Source organism: Ogataea angusta (genome assembly GCF_019207475.1).
Source record: "Ogataea angusta isolate 61-244 chromosome Unknown 61-244_NODE_8_length_553539_cov_90.782090, whole genome shotgun sequence".
NCBI classification, from domain to species: Eukaryota; Fungi; Ascomycota; class Pichiomycetes; order Pichiales; family Pichiaceae; genus Ogataea; species Ogataea angusta.
In genome coordinates, this window is record NW_025065222.1 from 294,677 (window position 1) to 319,317 (window position 24,641).

Below are 24,641 nucleotides of genomic sequence, written 5' to 3' on the forward strand. Positions count from 1 at the left end.
TTTATTTTTTTGTATTATTTTTCATATCAATCAATTTTCGATATTTTGTCATTTTGTTATGCCGCCTAAACCGCCACCGAAACCGCCAAAAGGGACATCCGAAAAGCCATCGGCACCGACCAAGGCGACACAGCCTCCACCTCCCTCAGGGCCACCTCCTGGGCTCTCGAGGGGGACTTCAGGAGCGCCACCTGCTAAGAAGCCCAAAAATGGAACCAAGGTCCCTCCACCGCCTCCTGGTCTTAAAAGCACAAACACGCCCCCTCCTCCACCTCCAGGCGCACCGGGAACTCTAAAAGGGTCAAAGAAAGAGTCCCGTGAAAAGGAATTGGAGACTAGGGCCCGTAGCTGGTTACAACTGCAGAAACGTCGGTATAGGGAAAGTAACCTAAAATCGCACGGCGTTGTCCAGACGCGCAAAATCGAGATGCCGAAGGAGCATCTGCGGAAGATTTTGAACGACCAGGGAGACTTATCGTCAAAGAAGTTCTCTCAGGAGAAGAGATCCATACTTGGCTCTTTGAAATACATGCCTCATGCGGTTCTCAAGCTACTGGAAAACATGCCTCAGCCTTGGGAGGCAGTGAAAGAGGTGCGGGTCATCTACCACCAGAGTGGAGCCATCACATTTGTGGACGAGATTCCGCGAGTGATCGAGCCTGTTTACATTGCCCAATGGGCCACCATGTGGCTACAGATGCGTCGCGAGAAGAAGGACAGACGACATTTCAAGCGAATCAGATTTCCTGTGTTTGACGACGAAGAGCCGCCCATTAATTTCAGCGAGAACATCGAAGATTTGGAGCCTCTGGACGCTATACAGATGGAACTCCAGGATGTCGAGGATTTACCTGTTACTGACTGGATTTATGACGAAAAACCATTGGTGGATGATAGATCGCGAGTGAATGGGCCCTCGTACCGGTCTTGGAGACTGGACTTGGATATCATGGCCACTCTATACCGACTTGCGACGCCCTTAGTGGACGATATTTTTGACCCGAACTTCCACTATTTATTTGACAACGAGTCTTTTTTCACAGCCAAGGCATTGAACGTGGCTCTTCCAGGAGGACCCAAATTTGAGCCGCTGCAAAAGGACGTTGACCCTGATAACGAGGATTTCACCGAGTTCAACAGTCTCGACAGAATCATCTTCCGCAACCCGATCAAGTCCGAGTATCGCGTCGCATTCCCGCATCTCTACAACTCTTCCGTCAGGGCTGTCCAGCTTTCTTGGTACCACCACAACAGCGTTGTATTCAGTCGCAAGGAGGATCCCGAACTGCCTGCTTTCCAGTTTCAAGCTAATTACAACTCAATGACTCCTAAGAAGGAACAAACTGATGATGCTGATTTTGGAGACGATGGAGCATTTGAAATTGATGTTCAGCCGTTCATGGAGGACCAGAAACTGGAGTCGGACAACACCTACGAGGCCATAGAGCTTTTATGGGCTCCGTATCCGTTCAACAAGCGCAGCGGCCGCACCGTGCGAGCCGAAGACGTGGCACTGGTCAAAAGCTGGTATTTGCAGCACGCACCACGAGATCTGCCGGTCAAGGTGCGTGTTTCGTATCAGAGGCTTCTGAAAAGTCATGTGGCCAACGAATTGCACAAGACAGTGCCAAGTACACAGGGAAAGGCCAAGTTGCTGAAAGAGCTGAAAAACACCAAGTTTTTCCACCAGACCACGATCGACTGGGTCGAGGCAGGACTGCAGGTCTGTCGCCAGGGATACAATATGCTCAATCTGATGATCCACCGTCGAGGACTCACCTATCTGCATTTAGACTACAATTTCAACCTCAAGCCTACCAAGACGCTGACCACCAAGGAGCGCAAAAAGTCTCGTTTTGGTAACGCTTTCCATTTGATAAGAGAGATTCTTAGGGTTGTCAAGCTCATTGTCGACGCACATGTGCAATATAGGCTTGGCAACGTGGACGCGTTCCAACTGGCTGACGGAATCTACTATGCGCTGAACCATCTGGGCCAGCTGACTGGAATTTACAGATACAAATACAAGGTGATGCACCAGATCAGAGCCTGTAAAGACCTGAAACATGTGGTTTACTACCGCTTCAACGCTGTCATTGGTAAAGGTCCAGGTTGCGGATTTTGGCAGCCGGCGTGGCGCGTCTGGATCTTTTTCATGCGTGGAATCGTGCCGCTTCTAGAGAGATGGCTGGGCAATTTGCTTGCTCGGCAGTTTGAGGGCAGACAGAGCAAAGAGGTGGCCAAGACGATCACGAAGCAGCGTGTGGACTCCTACTATGACTTGGAGTTGCGTGCTGCCGTTTTGCACGACATTCTGGACATGATTCCCGAAGGAATCAAGCAAAATAAGAGCAAGGCGATTTTGCAGCACTTGAGCGAGGCCTGGAGGTGCTGGAAAGCGAACATCCCGTGGAACGTTCCGGGAATGCCAGAGCCCATCAAAAAAATCATTGAGCGCTACGTCAAAGCAAAGGCCGACGGCTGGATCTCTGTTGCTCACTACAACCGTCAGCGGATCAAGGCTGGTGCTGCGGTGGACAAGGCTGTTGCCAAAAAGAATCTGGGCAGACTGACAAGACTCTGGGTGAAGAACGAACAGGAAAGACAGCAGAATTTCCAGAAGGAAGGGCCGTACGTGACGCCGCAGGAAGGAGTGTCCGTCTACATGACGATGGTCCATTGGCTTGAGAGCCGCAAGTTCATCCCAATACCGTTTCCTCCGGTCAACTACAAGCACGACACCAAGATCCTTGTTCTTGCGCTGGAAAACCTGAAGGAGACTTACAACGCGAAGGGCCGGCTCAATTCGCAGGAAAGAGAAGAGCTGGCGCTGATTGAGCAGGCATATGACAACCCGCACGAATTTTTGGCCAACATCAAAAAGACTATATTGACACAGCGCAATTTTAAGGAGGTCACTTTGGAAATGATGGATTACTACAGCCACATTGTTCCTGTTTATGATGTTGAACCTTTGGAAAAAATAGTGGACGCCTATCTTGACCAATACCTCTGGTACGAGGCAGACAAGCGCGGCCTGTTCCCGAACTGGGTCAAGCCCAGCGATAGCGAGATCCCGCCGCTATTGGTGTACAAGTGGTGTCAGGGTATTGCCAATCTGCAGAACGTTTGGGACGTTTCTGAAGGCCAGTGCAACGTGCTTTTACAGACAAATTTGAACAAGCTCGCTGAGAAAGTCGACTTCACGCTGTTGAACCAGCTTCTCAGACTGATAGTCGACTCCAGCATTGCCGACTACCTGACTGCCAAAAACAACGTGGGAATCACCTTCAAAGACATGAACCACGTGAACCAGTACGGGCTGATCCGTGGCCTGCAGTTCTCGTCCTTCATCTTCCAGTACTACGGCCTGGTGGTGGATCTTTTGCTTTTGGGTCTGGAAAGAGCGTCGGAGATAGCTGGCCCGCCTCAGCGTCCCAACGACTTCTTGGAGTTCACAGATGTCCAGACACAGTGCAAGTCGCCGATCAGGATCTATTCGCGGTACGTGGACAAGGTGCACATCTTCTTCCGGTTCTCGCAGAGAGAGGCGGATGAGCTGATCCAGGAATTTTTGGCCGAGAACCCAGACCCGAATTTTGAACACATTGTTGGCTACAACAACCGGCGGTGTTGGCCGCGCGACTCGCGGATGAAGCTTATGCGGCACGACGTCCATCTGGGACGTGCTGTTTTCTGGGAGATGCAGGGCCGTGTTCCAGACTCGATTGTTTCGATCGACTGGGAAGACACGTTGGCTTCGGTGTATTCCAAGGACAATGCCAATATTCTGTTTACGATGTGCGGCTTTGACGTCCGTATCATCCCCAAAGAGCGCATGCTAGAGGACACGAGCTCCAAGGAAGGCGTGTGGGACCTGTACGATGAAAATACCAAGGAAAGTGTGGCCAAGGCGTATTTGCAAGTTTCGCAGGAGTCTGTGGAGGAATTCAATAACAGAGTGCGGCAGATCTTAATGACGTCGGGCTCGGCCACGTTCACGAAAGTGGCCAGCAAATGGAACACGACGCTGCTCTCGATGTTCGCCTATTTCCGCGAGGCTGTGATTTCGACCGAGCCGCTTCTCAATGCGATTGTCAAGAACGAGACCCGGATCCAGACCCGGATCAAGCTCGGGCTCAACTCCAAGATGCCGTCCCGGTTCCCGCCCGCCGTGTTCTACACGCCAAAAGAGCTGGGTGGACTGGGCATGTTGAGTGCTTCGCACATTTTGATTCCTGCTTCCGACCTGCGCTGGTCCAAGCAGACCGACACCGGGATCACGCATTTCCGTTCTGGACTGACCCACGACGACGACCGTCTCATTCCGACAATATACAGATACATCACGACCTGGGAGAATGAATTCCTGGACTCGCAAAGGGTGTGGTCAGAGTTTGCGATCAAACGGACGGAGGCCGAGCAACAGCGACGCAGACTCACCTACGAGGACCTGGAAGAGAACTGGGATCGTGGTATTCCACGGATCAGCACTCTGTTCCAGAAAGACCGGCAGACACTGGCCATTGATAAAGGGTTCCGAGTCAGAAAGGAGTTCAAGCAGTTTTCCGTCTCGAGAAATAATCCGTTCTGGTGGATATCGGACCGCCACGACGGCAAGCTGTGGAACTTGAATGCCTACAGATCAGACGTTATACAGGCTCTTGGAGGCATAGAAACGATATTGGAGCACACCTTATTCAAAGGTACCGGATTTGAGTCCTGGGAAGGTCTTTTCTGGGAAAAAGCATCTGGGTTCGAGGATACACTCAAGTTCAAGAAGCTCACCAATGCGCAGCGTTCTGGGTTGTCCCAAATTCCAAACCGTCGGTTCACGCTGTGGTGGTCGCCAACCATCAACAGAGCCAACGTGTATGTTGGTTTCCTGGTCCAGCTGGACCTGACAGGTATCTTCCTCCATGGAAAAATTCCAACGCTGAAAATCTCGCTGATTCAGATATTCCGTGCGCATTTGTGGCAGAAAATCCACGAGAGCATTGTCGTGGACCTTTGTCAGGTCCTGGACTCGCAGCTCGACGAGTTGCAAATCGACAGCGTTGAGAAAATGGCCATCCATCCGAGAAAATCGTACAAGATGAACTCGTCGACGGCCGATATTCTTCTCACGAGCTCTTTCCAATGGCCATGCAGCCGTCCGTCGCTGCTGTTTGACACAAACGACCAGATGAACGCCGTCAAGTCGGACAAGTTCTGGCTCGATGTGCAGCTGCGATACGGTGACTACGACTCGCACGATATCTCAAGGTACGCGCGAGCAAAGTTCCTGGACTACACGAGCGACGCCACCAGTACGTATCCAAGTCCTACGGGACTGCTTATTGCCGTTGATCTGGCGTACAACATGTACGATGCGTACGGAAACTGGTTCCCAGAGCTGAAGCCGCTGATCCAGAACGCCATGAAGACTATCATGAAGATGAACCCGGCGTTGTACGTTCTTCGCGAGAGAATCCGCAAGGGACTGCAACTGTACCAGGCCCAGCCACAGGAGGCGTTCTTGTCGTCGAGCAACTACGCAGAGCTGTTCAATAACGAGAACAAATTATTTGTGGACGACGTCAACGTGTACCGGGTGGTAACCCATAGCACGTTTGAAGGTAACACTGCCGTCAAGTGTCTCAATGGAGCGCTTTTCATTCTGAACCCTAGAACAGGCCAGCTTTTCCTCAAGATCATCCACAGCTCCGCGTTCCAGGGCCAGAAGAGACGGACGCAGCTGTCCAAGTGGAAGTCTGCGGAAGAGGTTGCTGCTCTGGTCCGGTCGCTTCCGCGCGAAGAGCAGCCAAAACAGCTCATCATTACCAGAAAGGGCATCCAGGATCCACTGGAGGTGCACATGCTGGACTTTCCTAATATCCAAATCCGGCCGTCGGAGCTGCATCTGCCGTTCGGAGCAGCTCTCAAGATCGACAAGTTGCTGGACCTCGTCAACATGGCCAAGGAGCCGCAGATGGTGCTGTTCAACATCTACGATGACTGGATGAAAACATGCTCCTCGTTCACGGCGTTCAACCGGCTCGTTGTGATCATGCGTGGTCTGGAAATAAACAAGGAGCGCACAAAGCTAATTCTGCGGCCGGATTCCTCGATCGAGACCAAGCCTCATCATCTGTGGCCGTCACTAAGCGAAGAACAGTGGCGCCACGTGGAAACGCAGCTGGCAGACCTGATTCTGAGCGATTATGCTTCCAAATATAACGTCGACATAAACTCGCTCACCGACACAGAGATCAGAGACATCATTCTCGGACAGGACATCCGTGCGCCTTCTGCCAAGCAGCAGACGGTCGCAGACATAGAGGGCACCGCCGAGCCGGCTTCGCAGCTGACTGCGGTGAAGACGGAAACCACCAATGTTCACGGCGAAAAAATCACCACGGTCACCACCACGAACCACGAGCAGGCAAAATTCGAGTCGCGCGCGGACTGGCGGCTCCGTGCCATCTCCAGCGGCAGTCTCCATCTCCGTGCCAAGAAGGTTTTCGTCTCGTCGGGCGACTTTGCTGACACCGACAGCTATGCTTATGTCATGCCTAAAAACATTCTCTCCAAGTTCATCAAGATGGGAGACGTGCGCACCCAGGTTGCCGCGTACATGTATGGCCGCTCTCCAGCCGACAATCCACAGGTGAAGGAGATTATAAGCCTGGTCGTTGTTCCGCAGGTTGGCGACAACCACCGTGTGGAGCTTCCCTCGTCGCTACCAAGTTCGCCGTATCTCGATGGTCTCGAGCCGCTTGGCTGGATCCATACCGTTCCTGCGGGCAAGTCGAGCGACGGAGACGATTGCATGGAGCTGCTGACTCATTGCAAGCTCACGTCGCAGTTCAATTGGAACACCATGTCGAGCGTCGTCAACGTTGCGTTCACTCCCGGCTCGGTCACGCTCTCCAGTCGCTCGCTGACTCCAGATGGCTACAAATGGGGCGAGTCGCACCTGGACGCTCTTGGTTCGATGCTGGTTGCTCCTGGCTACTCGGAGGAATTTAGAAAGCAGACGCCGCTGATCTTGACGGATAAATTAAAAGGATTCTTCCTGGTGCCCGACATCGATACCTGGAACTACTCGTTTATTGCAAATGCCTGGACCGAGGACTTTGAGTTCGATCTCAAGCTCGATAACCCGATTCCCTTCTACCACGAGCTCCACCGTCCGCTGCACTTCACCCTGTTCGACAGAACAGAGACGGCGTTGGAAGCCGGCCAGGAGAACGTGTTTGCTTAGTGACACGTTCTCCTGTGTTGGCAGACTGTGTATATAAAAAAAATTCAGAGAAAAATTTACAATTGAATCAAAAAATATATACAGGAGACATTGCCACGACAGACAGACGATTTCCCGTCTTTCCGTTGCCATATACTATATGAACCGTCTCCCAGAATAACACTCCCGTCAGGAAGTTTGGTTTTTGACTAGATGAAAGCCGAATGTCGAATTAGGGAAATATCTATAACTATGTACCTGTGTCCAGTGCTACACTTGTCTTTTCAGTATTGTCCTTGTGTGGTCCCATAGGCGAAGGAACGTGAGAAACTCGGTCTTGGTGATCGGCTGCCCGCTGAACCTTAGTTTCTCGTAGTGCGCCAGAAATTCCGCCACTAGATCGGAGTCGCGGGCAGGAAGATCTGTTTTCTGTACGGCAGCGGATATTATGTCCCGTAGCGTCTTATTGGGCTCGACTTTGATCTGGAAAGTGCTGGTCAGGTGGAGCGCGTGGCGGTACTTTATGTCTTCGCCAATGGCACACACCACGTTCTCGTATATCAAGTTGTCCGGCAGCGGGACGTCTGCCGAGCCCTGGCCGCAGTGCAGGCCAGCATGGTCCAGCGGGCCCTGAGGGCCTGCCAATTTCTTAATCTCCTTTGTCCGTGCAATCTGCTGGGCAATGTACTTGGCTTCTCGTTTGCCAATGTCTTTCTCCGTGATGGGCATGTATGGTTTCGGAATGTCTTGCAGGTGCCGTTTGATGTTGAGAATGCGAACTATGTAGATGATGGCACTGAGCAGCAGAAACAGCGCGCAAGCACAGACGATGACGAGGGTGTTGAATGCGATGATGGAGCTGGTGAGCGAGCGCAAAATGACATCGATCGGCACAAGCGAGTTCAAAAGGAGAAACGAGATGCCGAACGTCAGCAACGAGATGGAGTAGAGCCAGATAAGAAGACCGCGGCTTTTCTGGCGCACTTTACGCAGTTTCAGCTGCTGGATGGGCCGCACCGGCTGAGATGAACCCAGCATCTGCCGTCGTCGCAGCAGATGCTGTTTGGTTTGTCCCAGCGCGCGCGGGACAGGGTTCCAAGAGTTCATCGACACTGGGCTGTTTTAGCTGTTTGATATTTTTTTTAATTTAATTTTTTCCTTGGATGGAGAAAGTCAAATTGAACCTTGTACATTACCATCTCTGGACTAATGTGGAGGAGGTTTCAAGGAACGGTTTTGAGGTTCTCTTTGCCACAACCCCGGACAACGTTCGGGAATGCGTATTTCCGGTGCTAGTCGATGACACCGTGACAATGCAACGGTTGGACCATATTTTTGAGACTCTGGGAGTGGAAAAGATTATTCTGGGGATTTGTGACCGCGACGGGACTGTTGTGTACTACAACATATATGCGGGAATTCATAAGCCGGAGCAGTAACTAGAGGTAGTTTCGTGCCAGGGACTGAACTGCAGTGACAAAAGAGACTGGCTGTGGCTGTATATCTTGACGGGACTGCAGGAGGTCTGAGTGCGAGGATTTGAGGTATTTGAGGACAAAGTCGGTCTTCAGGTTGGGATTGGTGTTGCACTGGATGTAAGCGTCAAAGAGAATTGACGAAGGATATGATTTTGGTAGGCCAAGGTCTTTAACCAGCTTGATTGTCTCTTCCAGCAGTGATACACATCTCATGTTGGTGAGGATGTCCATTTGGTCAAGTACCACTTTAAGAGAAGCATTTCTTTGGGAGTGGTCAAAGTTTGACAGAGTTGGAGTTTCCTTCAAGGTTTTTTCTCGCTCCTTGAGTTGACGCAGTTGGTTTGACTCTTCTGTTGAGGATATTCCTGCGGTTTCACAAATTGCCGCAGCACGGGCTTTGAGGTTGAGGGGTGGTATATATTGGAATGGAATAGGCAGTATATTTTTGAAGATTCCTCTAGTGTAGCCCTCGAAATTGTCCTTATTAAGAAAGTAATTGTAGCAGCTGATAACCTCGAGCTTAGTGAGCAGATGTTCAATGAGACCTTGGTCTAGCAGTTTCTGTTCCACCGAGATGGAAAACAGATTGTACTTGTCCATCAGATGGTTCACGATCTCTTTGTAGCCTTCTAGGACAAGATCTCCCTCCAGTAGGACCGGTAATTTGCCATTTGGGGAGAGAAAGTAGTTGGAGTCGTATAGCACTTCGATTTCATTGTCCTTGCAATTTCGAGCGACAAAAATCGCCGTCGCAAGAGATTCTGCGTCGAATGGTGCACCCCAGAGATGAAGCGACATTAAATCTGAGTTTAAATTTTTTAAATAAATTTATCAAGTATGGACACCAAGAGACGCAAACTTGACGAGCCTCTGACCATCGAGTCTCTTGCTAGCTCGTTGGATAGAGCCCTTTGGCTGAAGCTTGTTCATGAATCGCCAACAGTCGAGACCTTCGAAGCGTATCTCAAAGTGTTCTTCAACGACGGAGAGGTTTGGAAAGAGTACATTGAGCACGAAATGGCCAAGAACGACGACGCCAAGGTGGAGGCGCTATTTGCCAGATGTCTCACCAAGGTGTTTGATGTTGAGTTGTGGAAGGTGTACTTGAAGTATGTGAGGAAAGTGAACGATATTGTTACTGGAGGAGAACAGGCTCGGGCAGTGGTAATGAAAGCCTACGACTTTGCCATTGACAACGTGGGATTGGACTTCATCAACGGCCAGGAAATATGGGACGAGTACTTCCGTTTTCTGAACGAGTGGAACCCCGTTTCGAGCATCGAACAGTCGTCCAAAGTTACGCACCTTAGATCATTATATAGAAAGCTCATCGGCACTCCCCTTCGCCAATTGGACCAAAACTGGAGAAAGTACCTCGACTTTGAAAACGAAACAGACCAGGCAAATGCCAGGCGTCACATCAACGAGAAATCGCAAGAATACATGAAACTGCGTCCTTTGAACCAAGAACTTATAAACCTCACGGCTTATTTGCGTCCATCGGACGAGGCGAAAAATAGCCGCAACCAGCTTGAACACTGGAAACGCTGGATCGCGTGGGAGCGCAGCAACAAGCTCAACTTACCGCAAGAATCATTAGACAAGAGAGTCAACTTTGTCTATAGACTGTCTACCCAATATCTGCGCTTCCAGCCAGAAGTCTGGTACAACTACGCTGTCTACTTGTTTGCGAGCGACAAATCTCAGCAGGGTATGGAGGTGCTGGACCACGGTTTAGTCTTGAACCCAGAAAGCATAAGTTTGGTGCTCTTGGTCTCTGGCCAATACGAACGCTCTAGCGAGATCGAAAAAGTCAAAGAGTCCTGGAATAGACTTATTGACAGGCTGACAAAACGCTATGACAGCGAGGAAAATGAGAAAACAAAGGCAACGCTTGGCCAGTGCATCACCTATGTGTATTCGTTGCACATGAAGGCGTGTCGCAGAGCAGCAGGCATGAAGGAAGCGCGTAGTATATTTTCCGTTGCACGGAAATTCAAAGGAGTCACATGGCACATTTTTGTCGACTACGCAATGATGGAGCACCAGAATAGTGATTTAAAGATTGCCTTGCGGTGTTTTGAGCTTGCCATGAAGTACTTTGGACAGGAGTATGCTTTTGTCGAGACGTACTTGAACTTTCTGCTTTCAATGAACGATTTGGGCAACTCCAAGAAATTGTTGGAACAATCCATCGAGAATTTCAAAGACAAACGGTCAACCCTAGAGAAGGTGTACAGGCGATTCTATCGGATTGAATTGGAGTTCGGAGACGCCGATTCGATCCGTACGCTCGAGAAAAGATATAGAGAAGCTTTCCCTGATAGCAATGAGTTCCAGTTTTTGTCCAAATCTTTTGGTGAATTCAATGCGATCAAGTTGCTGGACGAGTACACATTGAAAGGAAAAGAAGAAGCAGTGGACAAGGTTGCCGAGATTAAACTGAAGGAGATTGAAATTCCTGAAATTGAGCCGTTTGCCGTGCGAGACGAGATCTACAATCTGCTCAGATATTTGCCTAAACCAGAATACTACGATGATAAGCCGCCCGTGTTCGACGTGAAAAAGAGTGTGCAATTCCTCAGAAACATAAAACTGACATAAATAATATTACATCGTCCACTTGGTTATCATTGGTGCTCGGATACTTGGCTCAAGGCAATACTGTACTTCTTGACCAGGTGCTCGTCTAGCAACTGAAAGTTTCTTGTGTTTGCTTTGTACGCGATATTGATGAAATCACCGACAAATGGAATCAGACCTATCAAAAAGTCTATCAGGACGTTGAACGCCATTTTGATTGCTACCGTGTCTGGCAACCCGCCCTCGATTTCTTTTGCTTTCCGAATAAGAGCCAATGAAAAAGCCACATTGATCAAGTCGCCAGCCATTGGTATGAACCCTATGATTGCGCTGTATCCGAATCTAATGCTTGCCACGCTGAAGCACTGGTCCAGGTGATATGCTCTATCTCTAACCGACTTGAGGGTCTTGCGGTCCCGGGGCGTGTACTGCGATGGAATGTTCTTTCGTCTTTTAGCTCCCTTACGCTGCCAGAACTTTAGCTCGTCGGGCGGGATTATTTCGTTATAAGGGTCCTCGTAGGGCCCCACATGAACCAGGTCTGATAATCCTGTCTAGAAGTTAGTGACTTTGAGAAAGACAAAATGCTCACCTTTTTTAACAACACCTTGTATAGAAACCCACTCATAATTCAAGTGATTGAGTGCGGTAGTTTGCGTAGTTTTCTAAAGCGCAACCGAGCTGTTTTATATCTGCATTGAGCCTCCATACGTAAATTCCAGACAGACTTGCTGATGCAGGCCGGGTAAACGTCTGTGTCTTGAAAGCCTGTAAAATTTTCCAAAAAAAAAAAGGACCAATACCTTTAAATCTGCTCGATGGCTCCGTCGTACAACATCCGGCCTGAAAACACGCTGCGGCGTGCAGAGGACCTCATTGCTGTTGACCAGAAAGAGGCAGCTCTGCAGACTCTGTACGACTTCATCACCTCCAAGCGCATCAGATCCGTTGCACCACTGGACCTGGAACCTATTGCATTGTTGTTTGTTGAGTTGGGTGTTGATCTGAGGAGCGGGAAGCTAGTGAAGGACGGATTGCACCAGTACAAAAAAAACGTGCAAAGCAACGACTCTGGCTTGGAGTCTGTGGAGACCGTGGTGAAGAAGTTTTTGGAGAAAGCAGAAGCCAAACTGAACGATGCACAGCTCAAAGCCAACGACGTCGCGGCCACCTTGGAGGCTGAGGCTGCTCAACTGGAGGCGGACGACGAGGACGAGGACGACGAAAACAGACAGATCGTTGTTTCTCCAGAAGACGTGCTGATGTCCAGTGTTTCCACGGATGATACCAAAGACCGTTCCGATAGAGAGCTTGTTGTTCCTTGGCTGAAATTTCTATGGGAGGCGTACAGGACTGTTTTGGATATCCTGAGAAACAATTCCAAGCTGGAAGTTGGCTATGCTGCGGTTGTTTCGCAGGCATTCGGTTTCTGTGTCAAGTACAACAGAAAGACCGAGTTCAAACGTCTGTGCGAGATGCTGAGGACCCATTTGCAGACAGTGACACAGAAACCTGCTGTTAAACACCAGATCGAGAACCCGATTGATCTGTCTGACCCAGACACTCTTCAGAGATATCTTGAGACAAGATTCAACCAGTTGAACGTTTCTGTCCGTCTCGAGCTCTGGCAAGAGTCTTTCCGTACGGTCGAGGATGTGCACACTCTGATGACGATATCGAAAAGACAGCCCAAACCAAGCATGATGGTGAACTACTACGACAACCTGGCCAAAATCTTCAACGTGAGCGACAACCGCTTGTTCCATGCTGCTGCTAGACAGAAGTTCTTCTCCCTGTTTGTGCAATCCCCAATAGCTACCGACGAGGAGCTCAAGCACTATGCATCTATGCAGCTGCTGTCTGTTCTGTCCGTTCCAGTGACCTCGTCCTCCAAAGTTGACGACTTTGCCAAGAGAAAAGACAACAGGCTGTCGATGTTGCTCAACCTCTCCAAGGTGCCTACCAGAGAGTCTTTGTTGACCCAGGTGGCTTCTAGAAACGTTCTGAGCATCGTTGATCCTGCCCTGGCCAAGTTGTACGAGTTGATGGAGAAAGACTTGCATCCTATCTCGTTTGCTTCGCAAGCCAAAGACATCTTTGCCTTCATCGAGTCGAACAAAGAGTTCCACATGTATATCAAGCCGCTGACAAGCGTCATTCTGGATAAGCTTTTTGAGCAGATTTCAGAGGTTTACGAGACGGTCAAGCTGGACTTCCTGGTGAAGCTGTCCACATTTGAGGGCCAATTCAGGCTCACTCCAATTGAGATCGAGAGCCGTCTTCTTGCAGCAGCCTCCAACAACCTACTCTCCGTCAAAATTGACCACGAAGCCAAGGTTGTCTCGTTCAAGACAGACACTCTAGAGAACTCTCTGCTCAGCTCAATTCCTCTCAATGTCTCGAGCAGAATCCAGTACACTCCTACCGAGATCATTAGAACACAGCTTTCCTCTCTGGCTAATACCCTGAGAGAGTCTGTCAGACTCATTGACCCGTTGGCTTCTGAGAATGAGAAGACTTTGAAACAGAAAGTCAGCGTGCGTGCAAATGCTGAGTTCGCTGAGGAGAGACAAGAGGTGCTGGACCGTGCTCTTCTTCTGGAGAACAGAATGAAGGAGGTGGCCGAGATCAAGCGTCGTGATGAGGAGGCTGCCACGAAGGCCAGATACGAGAAGCTTGCTGCCGTCAAGAAGGCCGAGCAGGAAAGAATTGAGCAGGAGACTGCCAAGAGGCTGGAAGAGAAGCGCAGAAAGGAGCTGGAAGCCATTCAGAAGGCCGAGAGAAAGAAGCTGCTGAACGAGATCAACGCCAAGGGTATCATTAAGGTGGACATGGACGACATCGAGAACCTTGATGGAAGAAAGCTTCAAAAGATGCAAATCGAGAAGCTTGAGCAGGATAGAAGGGTCCTCGAAGAGCGCATTGAAGCCACTGCCAAGAGATTTGACTACCTCGAAAGAGCACAGCGCAGGTACGAGCTTCCCATGTTACAAGAGGATGCCGAGGGGCAGAAGGGACGCGAGATGGAGGTTTACGAGGAGATGAAGCAGAAGTTGATTGCCAATGCCAAGAAGGAGCACGAGGAGGCTCTCAAGATCAAGCAGCGACTGGCTCGTTTGATTCCAGACTACGAGGCGTTTGTTGGCCAAAAGGAGCAGGCTTTGTGGGAGGAGTACGAGAAGAAGGCTGCCGAGGCCAACGAGAAGTTTGAGGCGGCCAAGAAACAGCGTATTGCCGAGTTCATTGCTAAGAAGAAAGCTGAGTTCGAAGAGCAGCAGAAGTCGTTGGCCCAGGCCGAAGAACGTTTGCAGAAGGAGGCTGCCGAGTGGGAGGCCAAGATGACCAACCTGAAGTATGCAGACAAGCTCAAGCTGAAGAGAGCTGGACAATGGCCACCGGTGCCTCCTGCACACTTGCAAAAATACATACAGAAGGAGATTAAATAAATGTTGAGCGTCGTGTGCCTCGAAAATTTTAATTTTTTCCGCGAACACAACGACACGTTAAATATTCAAATTCTATTTTTGAAATACTTGTACAACACTCACCATGAGCACGTTTTTCGATGAGATGAAAAGGTCGTTTGTCGACGTCCCAGTAGAGGACGGCAAGATCGCCACTTCTGAGTTTTTGGAGGCCGCCGAGTCTCTTGTGAAGCTGTTTGATCTGCTGGGATCGTCTGCCTTTGCAGTTGTCCAGAACGACATGACGGGAAATATTAACAAGGTGCGCGCCAAGCTCCTTGCTGCTCCTGACAAGGCAGGCACCTTGCAGGATCTGATTTTATCGGAGGCAAACGACAAAAAGAAGATCGCTACGCAGGGCCTGTTGTGGCTGTGCAGAGGTCTGCAGTTCACGGCTGTCGCCATGAGAGAGACCGTTTCGAGACCAAACGACGAGCTGTCCAAGACTTTCACCGACGCCTACGGCAAGACCTTGACGAAATACCACACAATGCTCATTAGACCTGTTTTCAAGCTTGCAATGAAGGCTTGTCCCTACAGAGCAGACTTCTTTGCCAAGCTGGGTGCTGACCAGGCGAAGGTTGCCGAGCAGCTGGAGGCGTGGCTGAGCGCCCTGGAGAACATCGTGACCCTGATCATGGACTTCTTCGAGAAGGGCAATTACGGCAAGGGACTGTGAGTGTCGGCAATAATAGAATAAGCAACCTGCAAGAACTGTATCTCGTACTTTTCGTAAATTTTGGAAATCTGCTCGAATTTATAGCATACATTGTATTAACATTAATGATAAATCTTTTAAAATAGCATACAGTACTCAAAATCGTACATTAGGAGAGTCCGCTGCAAACATCTTGGCTTCTCTAGGTTTACAGCAATGCAAGGAGCAAGGCAGACATAATACCAAAGACAGAGATAGTGTTGACAGCGGCACCGCCCTGGGAGGAAGAGGATGCTCCAGAAGAGGTCGACTCGTCGCTAGAGCCCGAGGACGTGGCAGAAGAGGAGCCAGAGGTCTTGGAGTGGTTGATAGAAGACGAGGACTCGGTGGCAGCAGAGCAGACGAACTTGTCACCTTGGATACCACCCTTCTTCTCCAGAGTGTTGAACTCGTCACAGTCGGCCTCACCAGTGGTCTCCAAGTCGAAACCACCTCTAACGGTGGAAAGTTTTGGGAAGGTGGCGTTGTCGAAGTCACCCTTGAGGATGACGGCACCGCCAATGGTTGTGAGGCTGTCAAAGCCGTCGATGGTCTCCAAGTTCGAGTTGTTAGCAATGACGAAACCGCCGCCAACGGAAGTCAGATCAGAGAAGTCGATCTCGGTCAGGTCGTCGTTGTCGATGATCGACAGGTCACCGCCAATCTTCTTCAACGAAGGAATTGCAAGAGACTCGACGTTGGACTCGAAGACACCGAGGGAAGAGTTGACGGTGCTGATGTTGGACATCGAGATGGACGAGACAGAGTAGAAAGTGATGTTGTTGGCCCACGAAAGAGAGTCGAACGTCACGTTGGTGTCGTCACCGTTGTAAGAGACGGAAAGAGCGTTGGAAATCGACTGAATGTCCGAGCTGATGGAGGCCAGGTTCTTGTTGTTGTTGATGTTGAAGGTCTCGACGTTGATTGGGTTGAAACCGTCGAGAGACTCCAGTTGAGTGTCAGAGATGTAGATGCTTTGACAGTCAGAAACTCCAGCAGCCAGACCAGCCTGTGTCAGTGCCGGCAGGGTGACCCAGTTGATGGAACCAACAGAGACCAGAGAACCAAACGAAAGGGTGTCCAAAACGTACAGATCGGTCAGCTCCAGCTGTTTGGTGATGGTGGTCAGGGAGTCGGCTCTCAGGGACTGCAAGTTGGAGCAGTTAAAAGCAGACAACGAGCCGTAGATGGCCTTGACGTTAGCGATGGAAGCAGTGCTCAGATCACCGGTGATGTAGATGTCACCCTCAATGGCCGAACAGGAGGACAGGTCGTCCAGGTCGGATTGAGCGGTGGCGGTCAGGGTCTTCGAGAACGAGCATCCTGATGGCACCGAGATCGAGGTGGTGGAGGTCAAGGTAGAATCTAAAAAGTGTTAGTCGTGCACGGGTTTCAAAACAGATTGAGCGAGGAGCATTTGAAAGGGGTGGAAAATCAGGTTTCTAAAAAAAGAACCCGAGGCCGACGACAGAACCAGGGACATGAAACTCAGCCTCGCTGGGGCCGGCGAGGCTCAATAGTGTCCCTTTGGCACACAGGCGCTGGTCGTGACAACTTTGCCTCGTCTCGAGCTTTTAAGTGCCGCCATTTCACCTCCTGATTGTCCAGATCAGAAATCTCGACAAATCAATGCTTGGGATCACGTTGTCCCGTCCGCTCGATCTGGAACGCAATACTTACTCAACGAAGTGGTTTCAGCGGCAAAGGCACAGCCGGCCAGAGCTAACAAAGCGAGCTTGAACTGCATTTTAGAGTAGCTGAATTCGAACGAACTGTAAGAAGAGAAAGACTGGTTTTTATAAAAAAAGAAGTTGCAGGAAAATTCGGTTCACCAAAGACAGTCTTCTCCCAGAACATAAATAATTGGCCCCCAGCTTACGTCTCCATTGCATTCCAAATTTACTCGAATAGTTTCGAAGGAACGAAAAATACGTGCGTTTGCTAAATCTAAGCCTGAGAACATTAGATTTTCTGTTTTTGATTGTCCTATTTTATTGTTGAGGTATTTATGTTTGTCCCCATTAGGAACACTAATTGTCAACCTAAAATCCGCAGTGGCTGGGCTTTTCATGAAACGTCGCCGGATCAGGGAAAAGCGAAACATTGCGAATCTTCCCACATTCACAACCTAGAGAATTAAAGTCTTTGAATTCTATAAACCAAGTCCATAAACACTAAACCTATAATATGCATATCCCATCCTGATTTATCCCAGTCCCAGTCCCATTCTATTCCTGTAGATACTCATCAAACCTGTAGTCGTCCAACCATCCAATCTTTTCAAATGCAGCGTAAAGCCTACTGGCCTTGTTCACATCGATCTTGCAAGCCTTTTGGGCGTCAGTACGTCGGAAAGGCAAGTTGGCCCGGAGACGCTTCACCTTCTCGAAGAAGATCCGCCTTTTCGAGTCCAAATACACGTTTGGAGGCAGTCTCAGCGTAGAAGCCAGTTGCACCTCGGCAGGATGCAGTTCCCCGACCAAAGGATCTTCGCTTAGATCCATTGCCTGTCCCTTCCATTCCGTTTTCAAACAGCGACTATTATTCGGAAGGCTAGAGATCGGCGGCGAGTAATCGGGAATGGCCTTGTAGTCGAAATTGTATGGCGGAGGAGACGCTGTAGATGGCGAGTCGAACCGTTTCACTGCCTGCTTGCGTTTGCGTGGGGTCATTGGTCTCGATGTGGCACTATCGTCAGACTCCAATGCCACAGAATTTTCTCGAACCAGTCTTCTAGTCCGCGGTCTGTCGGTCTCGGTATCGCTCGACACGTAGTCCTTCAGACGTGGTGTTGTTCTGTAGCGGTAGCTCATGGCGGAAACAGCAGGCGCTGATTTCTTTGACGTGACGTTCAATTGGTACTGACACAAAAATCTAAGCTGTCTCTTTTTGTAGCCAGGCGTCTTGAGGTCCCCGTAAGGATTGATATACAATGTGGTATCGTTCAGATCCTCGACCGGGAAGCTCCTTTTTTTCTCCCAGTTCACATTAATCTCGCGCAGAACTGGTTTTTGTTGTTGCGGCTCCTCTTTGGGGAGCTCTGCTGCCAAAGGTTTCTTCACAGGCTTAGGGAACAACAGCTGTGCAAACCTAGCATCGCTCTCATCGAAAGTTGTACCTCTCATGTATGGCGAGAGAGGTGGCGAAGGAATTGTGCTGGAAGCCAGTTCAGATGATCCTGTGGCAGAAATCGACGTTGTAGTGTCTGTTTTTTTCACTAGATCCATATCAGAGATATCAGAAATATCGTTTTCCTTGTTGTTGGCGCTTTGCAGTCTGCGCACTGGCTCGATAGAATTTGGTGTCAAGCATCCATCCACCTGTCTGGTGGAGCCCACATTAGCCAAATGGTAAAGAAGAGATGACATTGCAATTCGCGCTCTAAGCTCTTGTTAGCTATCTTGAAACCCAATTGTGACTGATTGATAAGATTTTGTTGCAAAAATTAGCAAAAGGGAAAACGTCTAGCAAAAAGGGAAACAAGTGAAGATAGACCCACTGGGGAGTATTTATATAGATTAGAAAAAGGGAAACATGGCGGAAAAAAAAAATTATTTTTTTACAAAAAGAAAAGTTTCCAGCAAATGAAGATAGCATTTCCGACATGCAAGCAATTGATTTAATGATCTGGCTCCAAGCTTGTCAATGCTGCCAGTAGTAGTTCAATGCCTGGAGATGTTGCTCAATGGCTGCTGTATGTTGCAATTGAAAGCGAACTTGTCTTGAAGGTTGGCGATCGTGATACTTTTTGTTTCTTTTGACGTAACCGGTTATCATTCCTATCGGAAAATGTGCATACATTTTAGTTCTGTGCACGACCAGAAAAATAAATTAAACCAGTCACAAACACTTGAAATTACGGGTGACTCTCGCAGGCAATATGTAGCCCAAATAACCAATGGTGTCCCCGCATATAATAATCAAGCAAATGTGACCACTGCCCAACTACTTATCAAATATCTCTCAACTGTGTAAATGTGATTGCTTATAGCTTCTCTAGCATTCTGTATATTATTATGATCTCCAACATTTTGCAAGAGTCATCGGAACAATCACAATGCTTGGTGATCTTCAAATAGGCTAATTCGCGATCCTAATGTATCGCCCGTATCGAGCGGTATGTGTTCCCATACAGCTTAGCTGCAGTTCGCACATGCGGAAAAGTTCTGGCTCCTGGTGAAAATGAGTCGTAATAGATCGGGTTTTGGGGTTTTGGACTCACTTTTCTGGTGGAGTTTCCGGTCTGAGGCTTAAAAAAATTTCAGAAAAAATTTATCCGTTTTATTGTTCGATACGATAAGGGTAGACCACAGAATATAGACATTGAGTGCTAGAAGTGAGGTTTCATTCTCCCGTCTTCTGATATGTTGTTCTGAGGCTTTCTCTGTACGGGATTGATCTTGTTTGGCGTTCGTAGCTGTTCAATTGGTTGAGATAAAATATCTACTTTAATTCTTGCTAGATTTTGTTGGATCTACCCTTGAGTGGACACAAAACTCCTTTTTGGGACGATATGTGTGGAATTTGGGCCAAATGGCACCTTATTTGCCAGCTTTTCCTGTTGGTGCTACAGATCGATAAGACTGGTGCAAGGGCGTATTTTTTTTTTCATGGAATTAAAACGCACGCTTGCTGAACTATTGGACGAAGACCAGGTTGTGGACGACGTGGAGGAGCCTGAAGTGCAAGACGAACCTCAGGACGAAGAGGATACTGTGAACCCAGATTTCTGTATTGATTGTAAGCACACAGCAACAGAAATTCAGTGCTTGGACTGTAATGAGCCCTTCTGTCGAGTGTGTTTCCAGTTCGTCCACCGAGGTGGTACCAGGAAACGCCACAAGTTCAAGGAGCTAGTTCCGTTGAAGGCTGAGCCTATTACACAGCCAGAGGCCGCTGAGGACACCCCTGAGGGGGCTTTGGACGAGGAAAAGAAAGACGAGCAAATAGAAAAGACGATACTAGCTGGTATTCGTCGGAACGCCCGTTTCATTCCTCTTCGACTCTCCTATGAAGAGAGACAGCTTTTGAGGCTGCTGGAAGCCACGCTCAGCGTTTCGGAATACACAGACAGAGTTGATATTTTGTCCTATCGATCAAGAACCAAGCGGATAGTCGAGCAACTCAGAGAGATTTGCTCGATTTTGGCCGGCTTGGTGGTCTCATCCAACATGAAGGTTGGCCAGAAACTGATTCAGGATAAGACCTTCTCGGATAATCAGGAGTGGTACAAGACGGTTTTTGAGATTGGAAGACGATACAAGATCATGAACCCGGAGCGGATGCGAGACACGTTTGGCAAGCTGTGCTATGTTGTGATGGACTCCATGCTGCCTGAAGTGCGGGAGCATATGGAATTTGATTTGTATGCGCCCATAAAGACTGTATTGGGTCTGATTGAGTCGAAGAACGACAAGTCTGCTACCAAAATGTTTGACGACCCGCTGATTATCTCTGCCACAGCAGAAATACGACCAGAAAAAAAGACGAGGTCGGTCATTAACCGACAGATCAAGCACAAGGAGGCTGCCATTGAGCGACTTTCGTCCAGATACTCGTCTCCCGACGGACTCACCAAAGAGGAGGTGCGTCAAATTCTCTACTCCATCGGAGACTTCAACGCCTACACTAATAAAAATAGATTGCCGGTGCTGAGGATGATAAAGCGGCTGGACGACTTTTTCAAGAGCTCGGGCTCCACAAAGTATTCTCTGGGAATCAGATACGGCCAAGCAGGAGCCAGACTCACTCACAACCACGAAAAACAGTACTTGTATGTGAAACAGGCCCTGGAGCTGTGGTCTCACGTGATGCGCGACATGATCGAGCTCTGGGCAGCAGCAGACGACGATCTATTCAACGGCCAGCAATACAAGCTCACCAATACGGGACAAGGACTCAACAGGGTCAAGGCCTGTCCTGTGTTGTACAAAAAAATGTACAACTTGCTCTACGAAGTGCAACGGTTGTTTGACTACTGGGTCGGCACTCCTGTGATCCATCTTGGTGACGACGCTGTTCCAAACGCGCTGTTCTTCTTGGACAAGTACATCCAGATCCCCTCGATCCTGATCCCTATCGACCGGTGTATCCAGGAAATCGACGTTCTGGCCCAAGACCCACATCTGGAACAGTATTTCTGCTCGCAGTTTGAGACCGTGGAAGACCTAAAAAAGACGATTCTGTGCGACTATTTCAAACACGGTTTCGACGGGTCCGGAGCAGACAACTTCTACTTTGCCGGCTCCTGTGTCGACGCCGTGTCGACGTCGAGCTGCGAATTCTGCAACAACATCTGGAAAAAGGATTACTATAAAGTGTTCCTGCTCACAGGTTTCACCAACTTCAACGGTGAGGGCTATTAGCTAAGATATTATGTACGAAATTTTCTTATGTCTTTTATCAGATTCAAATCCACAGCTCGAAAGTATGGCTGGAAGGACTCCCTAAAGCTCTGGTACAATCACGTAAGCGACAGGCGCGTCGACAGAGCATCCCACGACAAGTTGTTCAGCATGGCCTTGCCCTACTACGACCGCGAAATCGATGGAGTTCGGGCCTCTACGGTATTTACCCCGCTGAGCAGGAACTTGTCCATTTCCGAGGTGCTCGTCCAGAACGCAGAATCGAAGAATCACGTAGTTATGTTGCACGGCTATGCCGCGTCGTCCGGATGGTGGTTCAAAAATATAGACTCTCTCGCAAAGGCAGGGAACAAAATTGTGCATGCATTGGATCTTCCTGGGTTTGGGCTCTCCAGCCGCCACGGACCGTCCTTCCCTGATAATAGAACGCGGCTTCAGATCATCTTTGACGAATCAAAAGTCCAGCATTTGAAACATCTGCATAGATCGTTGTATGTTCCAGAGAGTTTCACTCTGAAAGAAAGAAACCTTAAAAACTATCTGAAAAACCAGCACTCTGTGGTAGAACATGTGGTGAATTTTTACGTCGAAGCAATAGAAGAATGGAGACGCAACAATAGCATACCCCAATTCGATCTCGTGGCTCACTCCCTAGGTGGCTACCTTGGAGTCGCCTACTGCATCAAGTATCCAGCGGCCGTGCGAAGGCTGGTTTTAGCTAGTCCTGGAGGTGTGGAAAGATCACCGTTCGCCATAACCAACCCGGCTTACAGGAACATAACCGGCGATATCACGATGGCCTGCTCGTACTCGCCGGCCGATTACTCCTTTCTCGGCCGCTATCCCTCCATCAAGCCTGGATTCCAGGCCCTGTGGTATATGAGAATGCCAACGTTTTTACTATTGAGGCTGCTGGGTCCTGTGGCTGTGCGGCTTTTAATGAGCCGGAACATCGAAAAATTCACGAGATCAAAAAATTTCTCCGACGCAGCAGAGTTGGACGCGTTCGCCAGGTACGTCTACCACACAAACGTGGCTGCGTCGGTGTCGGAGACAGCCATCATGCGCATTTTCGACTCTAGCACCATGGCCAAGGTACCAATATTGGACAGGCTGGAAAATTTAAAAACAAAAAGCTTGTGGATCTACGGCCAGCACGATTTTATGTTTTCGGACGCTGGTCGTGCTGCTGTCAATTCCTTGAATAAGATGCAGGGGACGTCGGCCGAAATGAAAATCGTTAATGGTGGAGGTCACAATATGTATCTCGATAAACCTGCTGAGTTCAATAGGCTGGTGGTGGATTTCCTAAAGTGACTGCAAGCTGTGCATCGACACAAAGAAGAACACAAAGAGCTAAGAATTTCATCCTGATATATATTACCCGGCAAGCCTCGTGCCCCCCAAATTTAGTCGCGCACTATCATGCGGCTGCCTGACGCGTCAGTGCGGCGATTCAAAAATGTAACTATAATCTATTCTGTGTTGTTTCTTTTTTAAAAATTGGCTTACGTGTTTTCTGTTCGTTTTGGTGGTTCTACCACTTTATTTGTGTATAAATAACACGCCATATAAATAATGTTCACGATCCCCCTAAAAAATTGAAGACGTGTCGATTTTTTTTTTGAAATACACTCGTTGATAGAATAAAATGAAAGGATTAATCTTGGTTGGTGGTTACGGAACTCGTTTGAGACCTCTGACGCTGTCGCTTCCTAAGCCTTTGGTCGAGTTTGGTAACAGACCGATGATTTTGCACCAGATCGAAGCTCTGGCCAACGCTGGCTGTACCGACATTGTGCTGGCCGTCAACTACAAGCCAGAAGTCATGGTTGGTGCCCTCAAACAATACGAGAAGGAGTACGGTGTTAGCATCACCTTCTCCGTCGAGGAGGAGCCTTTGGGAACTGCTGGTCCTTTGAAGCTCGCTGAGAAGATCTTGAAGAAGGACAACACTCCTATCTTCGTTCTCAACTCTGATGTCATCTGTGAGTACCCACTGAGGGACTTGCTTGACTTCCACACGGCCCACGGTGGTGAGGCCACTATTGTCGCTACCAAGGTGGATGAACCATCCAAATATGGTGTCATTGTCCACGACAGAGACGTTCCAAACCTCATCGAGAGATTTGTCGAGAAGCCAGTCGAATTCGTTGGTAACAGAATCAACGCTGGTATTTACGTTCTGAACCCATCTGTCATCGATCTGATCGAGATGAGACCAACTTCTATCGAGCACGAGACCTTCCCGATTTTGGTCGAGCAAAAGAAGCTGTACTCGTTTGACCTACCAGGCTACTGGATGGACGTTGGTCAACCAAAGGACTTCCTCTCCGGTATGTGTCTCTACCTGTCCGCTTTGACCAAGAAGAATTCCAAGCTGCTCACGTCTACTTCTGAGGAGTACGTTAACGGTGGCAACGTTCTGATCGACCCATCTGCCAAGATCGGAAAGGGATGTAAGATCGGTCCTAACGTCGTTATTGGCCCTAACTGTATCATTGGTGACGGTGTCAGAATCCAAAGATCCACCATTTTGAAGAACTCTCAAATCAAGGACCACGCTTGGGTCAAATCTACCATTGTGGGCTGGAACTCTACTGTTGGTAAATGGGCCAGACTCGAGGGTGTCACTGTTCTTGGAGAGGACGTCACCGTTAAGGACGAGGTTTACGTCAACGGTGGTAAGGTTTTGCCACACAAATCTATCAAGGACAATGTCGAGACTCCTCAAATCATCATGTGAGCGTCTTTTATCTATGTACGTTTGTGCCTTTACTGTGACCATAATAAAAGAATAATTAATACGGGTATTTTCGATTTTTTTTC

General features: G+C 48.9%; 12 protein-coding genes across 12 annotated transcripts; 7 read left to right on the forward strand and 5 right to left on the reverse strand.

Annotated features, from left to right (window-relative positions):
• Nucleotides 1–58: 58 nt before the first annotated feature.
• Nucleotides 59–7,246, forward strand: KL928_004013 (uncharacterized protein; the record flags this gene model as incomplete). Its single annotated transcript, XM_043204665.1, has 1 exon — nucleotides 59–7,246. One exon carries the CDS (start codon nucleotides 59–61, stop codon nucleotides 7,244–7,246), a length of 7,188 nt encoding a protein of 2,395 aa, XP_043058707.1.
• A 249-nt stretch (nucleotides 7,247–7,495) lies between these two features.
• Nucleotides 7,496–8,332, reverse strand: KL928_004014 (uncharacterized protein; the record flags this gene model as incomplete). Its single annotated transcript, XM_043204666.1, has 1 exon — nucleotides 7,496–8,332. One exon carries the CDS (start codon nucleotides 8,330–8,332, stop codon nucleotides 7,496–7,498), a length of 837 nt encoding a protein of 278 aa, XP_043058708.1.
• A 332-nt stretch (nucleotides 8,333–8,664) lies between these two features.
• KL928_004015 (uncharacterized protein) lies at nucleotides 8,665–9,501 on the reverse strand (the record flags this gene model as incomplete). The annotated part of the gene is made up of 1 exon (XM_043204667.1): nucleotides 8,665–9,501. One exon carries the CDS (start codon nucleotides 9,499–9,501, stop codon nucleotides 8,665–8,667), a length of 837 nt encoding a protein of 278 aa, XP_043058709.1.
• A 39-nt stretch (nucleotides 9,502–9,540) lies between these two features.
• On the forward strand, nucleotides 9,541–11,307 carry KL928_004016 (uncharacterized protein; the record flags this gene model as incomplete). The annotated part of the gene is made up of 1 exon (XM_043204668.1): nucleotides 9,541–11,307. One exon carries the CDS (start codon nucleotides 9,541–9,543, stop codon nucleotides 11,305–11,307), a length of 1,767 nt encoding a protein of 588 aa, XP_043058710.1.
• A 26-nt stretch (nucleotides 11,308–11,333) lies between these two features.
• On the reverse strand, nucleotides 11,334–11,914 carry KL928_004017 (uncharacterized protein; the record flags this gene model as incomplete). Its single annotated transcript, XM_043204669.1, has 2 exons — nucleotides 11,334–11,801; nucleotides 11,894–11,914. The coding sequence occupies 2 exons, from the start codon at nucleotides 11,912–11,914 to the stop codon at nucleotides 11,334–11,336; spliced, it is 489 nt and encodes a 162-aa protein (XP_043058711.1).
• Nucleotides 11,915–12,104: 190 nt separating this feature from the next.
• On the forward strand, nucleotides 12,105–14,732 carry KL928_004018 (uncharacterized protein; the record flags this gene model as incomplete). Its single annotated transcript, XM_043204670.1, has 1 exon — nucleotides 12,105–14,732. The coding sequence occupies one exon, from the start codon at nucleotides 12,105–12,107 to the stop codon at nucleotides 14,730–14,732; it is 2,628 nt and encodes an 875-aa protein (XP_043058712.1).
• A 103-nt stretch (nucleotides 14,733–14,835) lies between these two features.
• KL928_004019 (uncharacterized protein) lies at nucleotides 14,836–15,429 on the forward strand (the record flags this gene model as incomplete). Its single annotated transcript, XM_043204671.1, has 1 exon — nucleotides 14,836–15,429. The coding sequence occupies one exon, from the start codon at nucleotides 14,836–14,838 to the stop codon at nucleotides 15,427–15,429; it is 594 nt and encodes a 197-aa protein (XP_043058713.1).
• Nucleotides 15,430–15,616: 187 nt separating this feature from the next.
• On the reverse strand, nucleotides 15,617–17,194 carry KL928_004020 (uncharacterized protein; the record flags this gene model as incomplete). The annotated part of the gene is made up of 2 exons (XM_043204673.1): nucleotides 15,617–16,812; nucleotides 17,158–17,194. The coding sequence occupies 2 exons, from the start codon at nucleotides 17,192–17,194 to the stop codon at nucleotides 15,617–15,619; spliced, it is 1,233 nt and encodes a 410-aa protein (XP_043058714.1).
• Nucleotides 17,195–17,675: 481 nt separating this feature from the next.
• Nucleotides 17,676–18,815, reverse strand: KL928_004021 (uncharacterized protein; the record flags this gene model as incomplete). Its single annotated transcript, XM_043204674.1, has 1 exon — nucleotides 17,676–18,815. One exon carries the CDS (start codon nucleotides 18,813–18,815, stop codon nucleotides 17,676–17,678), a length of 1,140 nt encoding a protein of 379 aa, XP_043058715.1.
• Nucleotides 18,816–20,057: 1,242 nt separating this feature from the next.
• KL928_004022 (uncharacterized protein) lies at nucleotides 20,058–21,812 on the forward strand (the record flags this gene model as incomplete). The annotated part of the gene is made up of 1 exon (XM_043204675.1): nucleotides 20,058–21,812. One exon carries the CDS (start codon nucleotides 20,058–20,060, stop codon nucleotides 21,810–21,812), a length of 1,755 nt encoding a protein of 584 aa, XP_043058716.1.
• A 27-nt stretch (nucleotides 21,813–21,839) lies between these two features.
• On the forward strand, nucleotides 21,840–23,129 carry KL928_004023 (uncharacterized protein; the record flags this gene model as incomplete). Its single annotated transcript, XM_043204676.1, has 1 exon — nucleotides 21,840–23,129. One exon carries the CDS (start codon nucleotides 21,840–21,842, stop codon nucleotides 23,127–23,129), a length of 1,290 nt encoding a protein of 429 aa, XP_043058717.1.
• A 334-nt stretch (nucleotides 23,130–23,463) lies between these two features.
• Nucleotides 23,464–24,558, forward strand: KL928_004024 (uncharacterized protein; the record flags this gene model as incomplete). The annotated part of the gene is made up of 1 exon (XM_043204677.1): nucleotides 23,464–24,558. The coding sequence occupies one exon, from the start codon at nucleotides 23,464–23,466 to the stop codon at nucleotides 24,556–24,558; it is 1,095 nt and encodes a 364-aa protein (XP_043058718.1).
• Nucleotides 24,559–24,641: the final 83 nt, after the last annotated feature.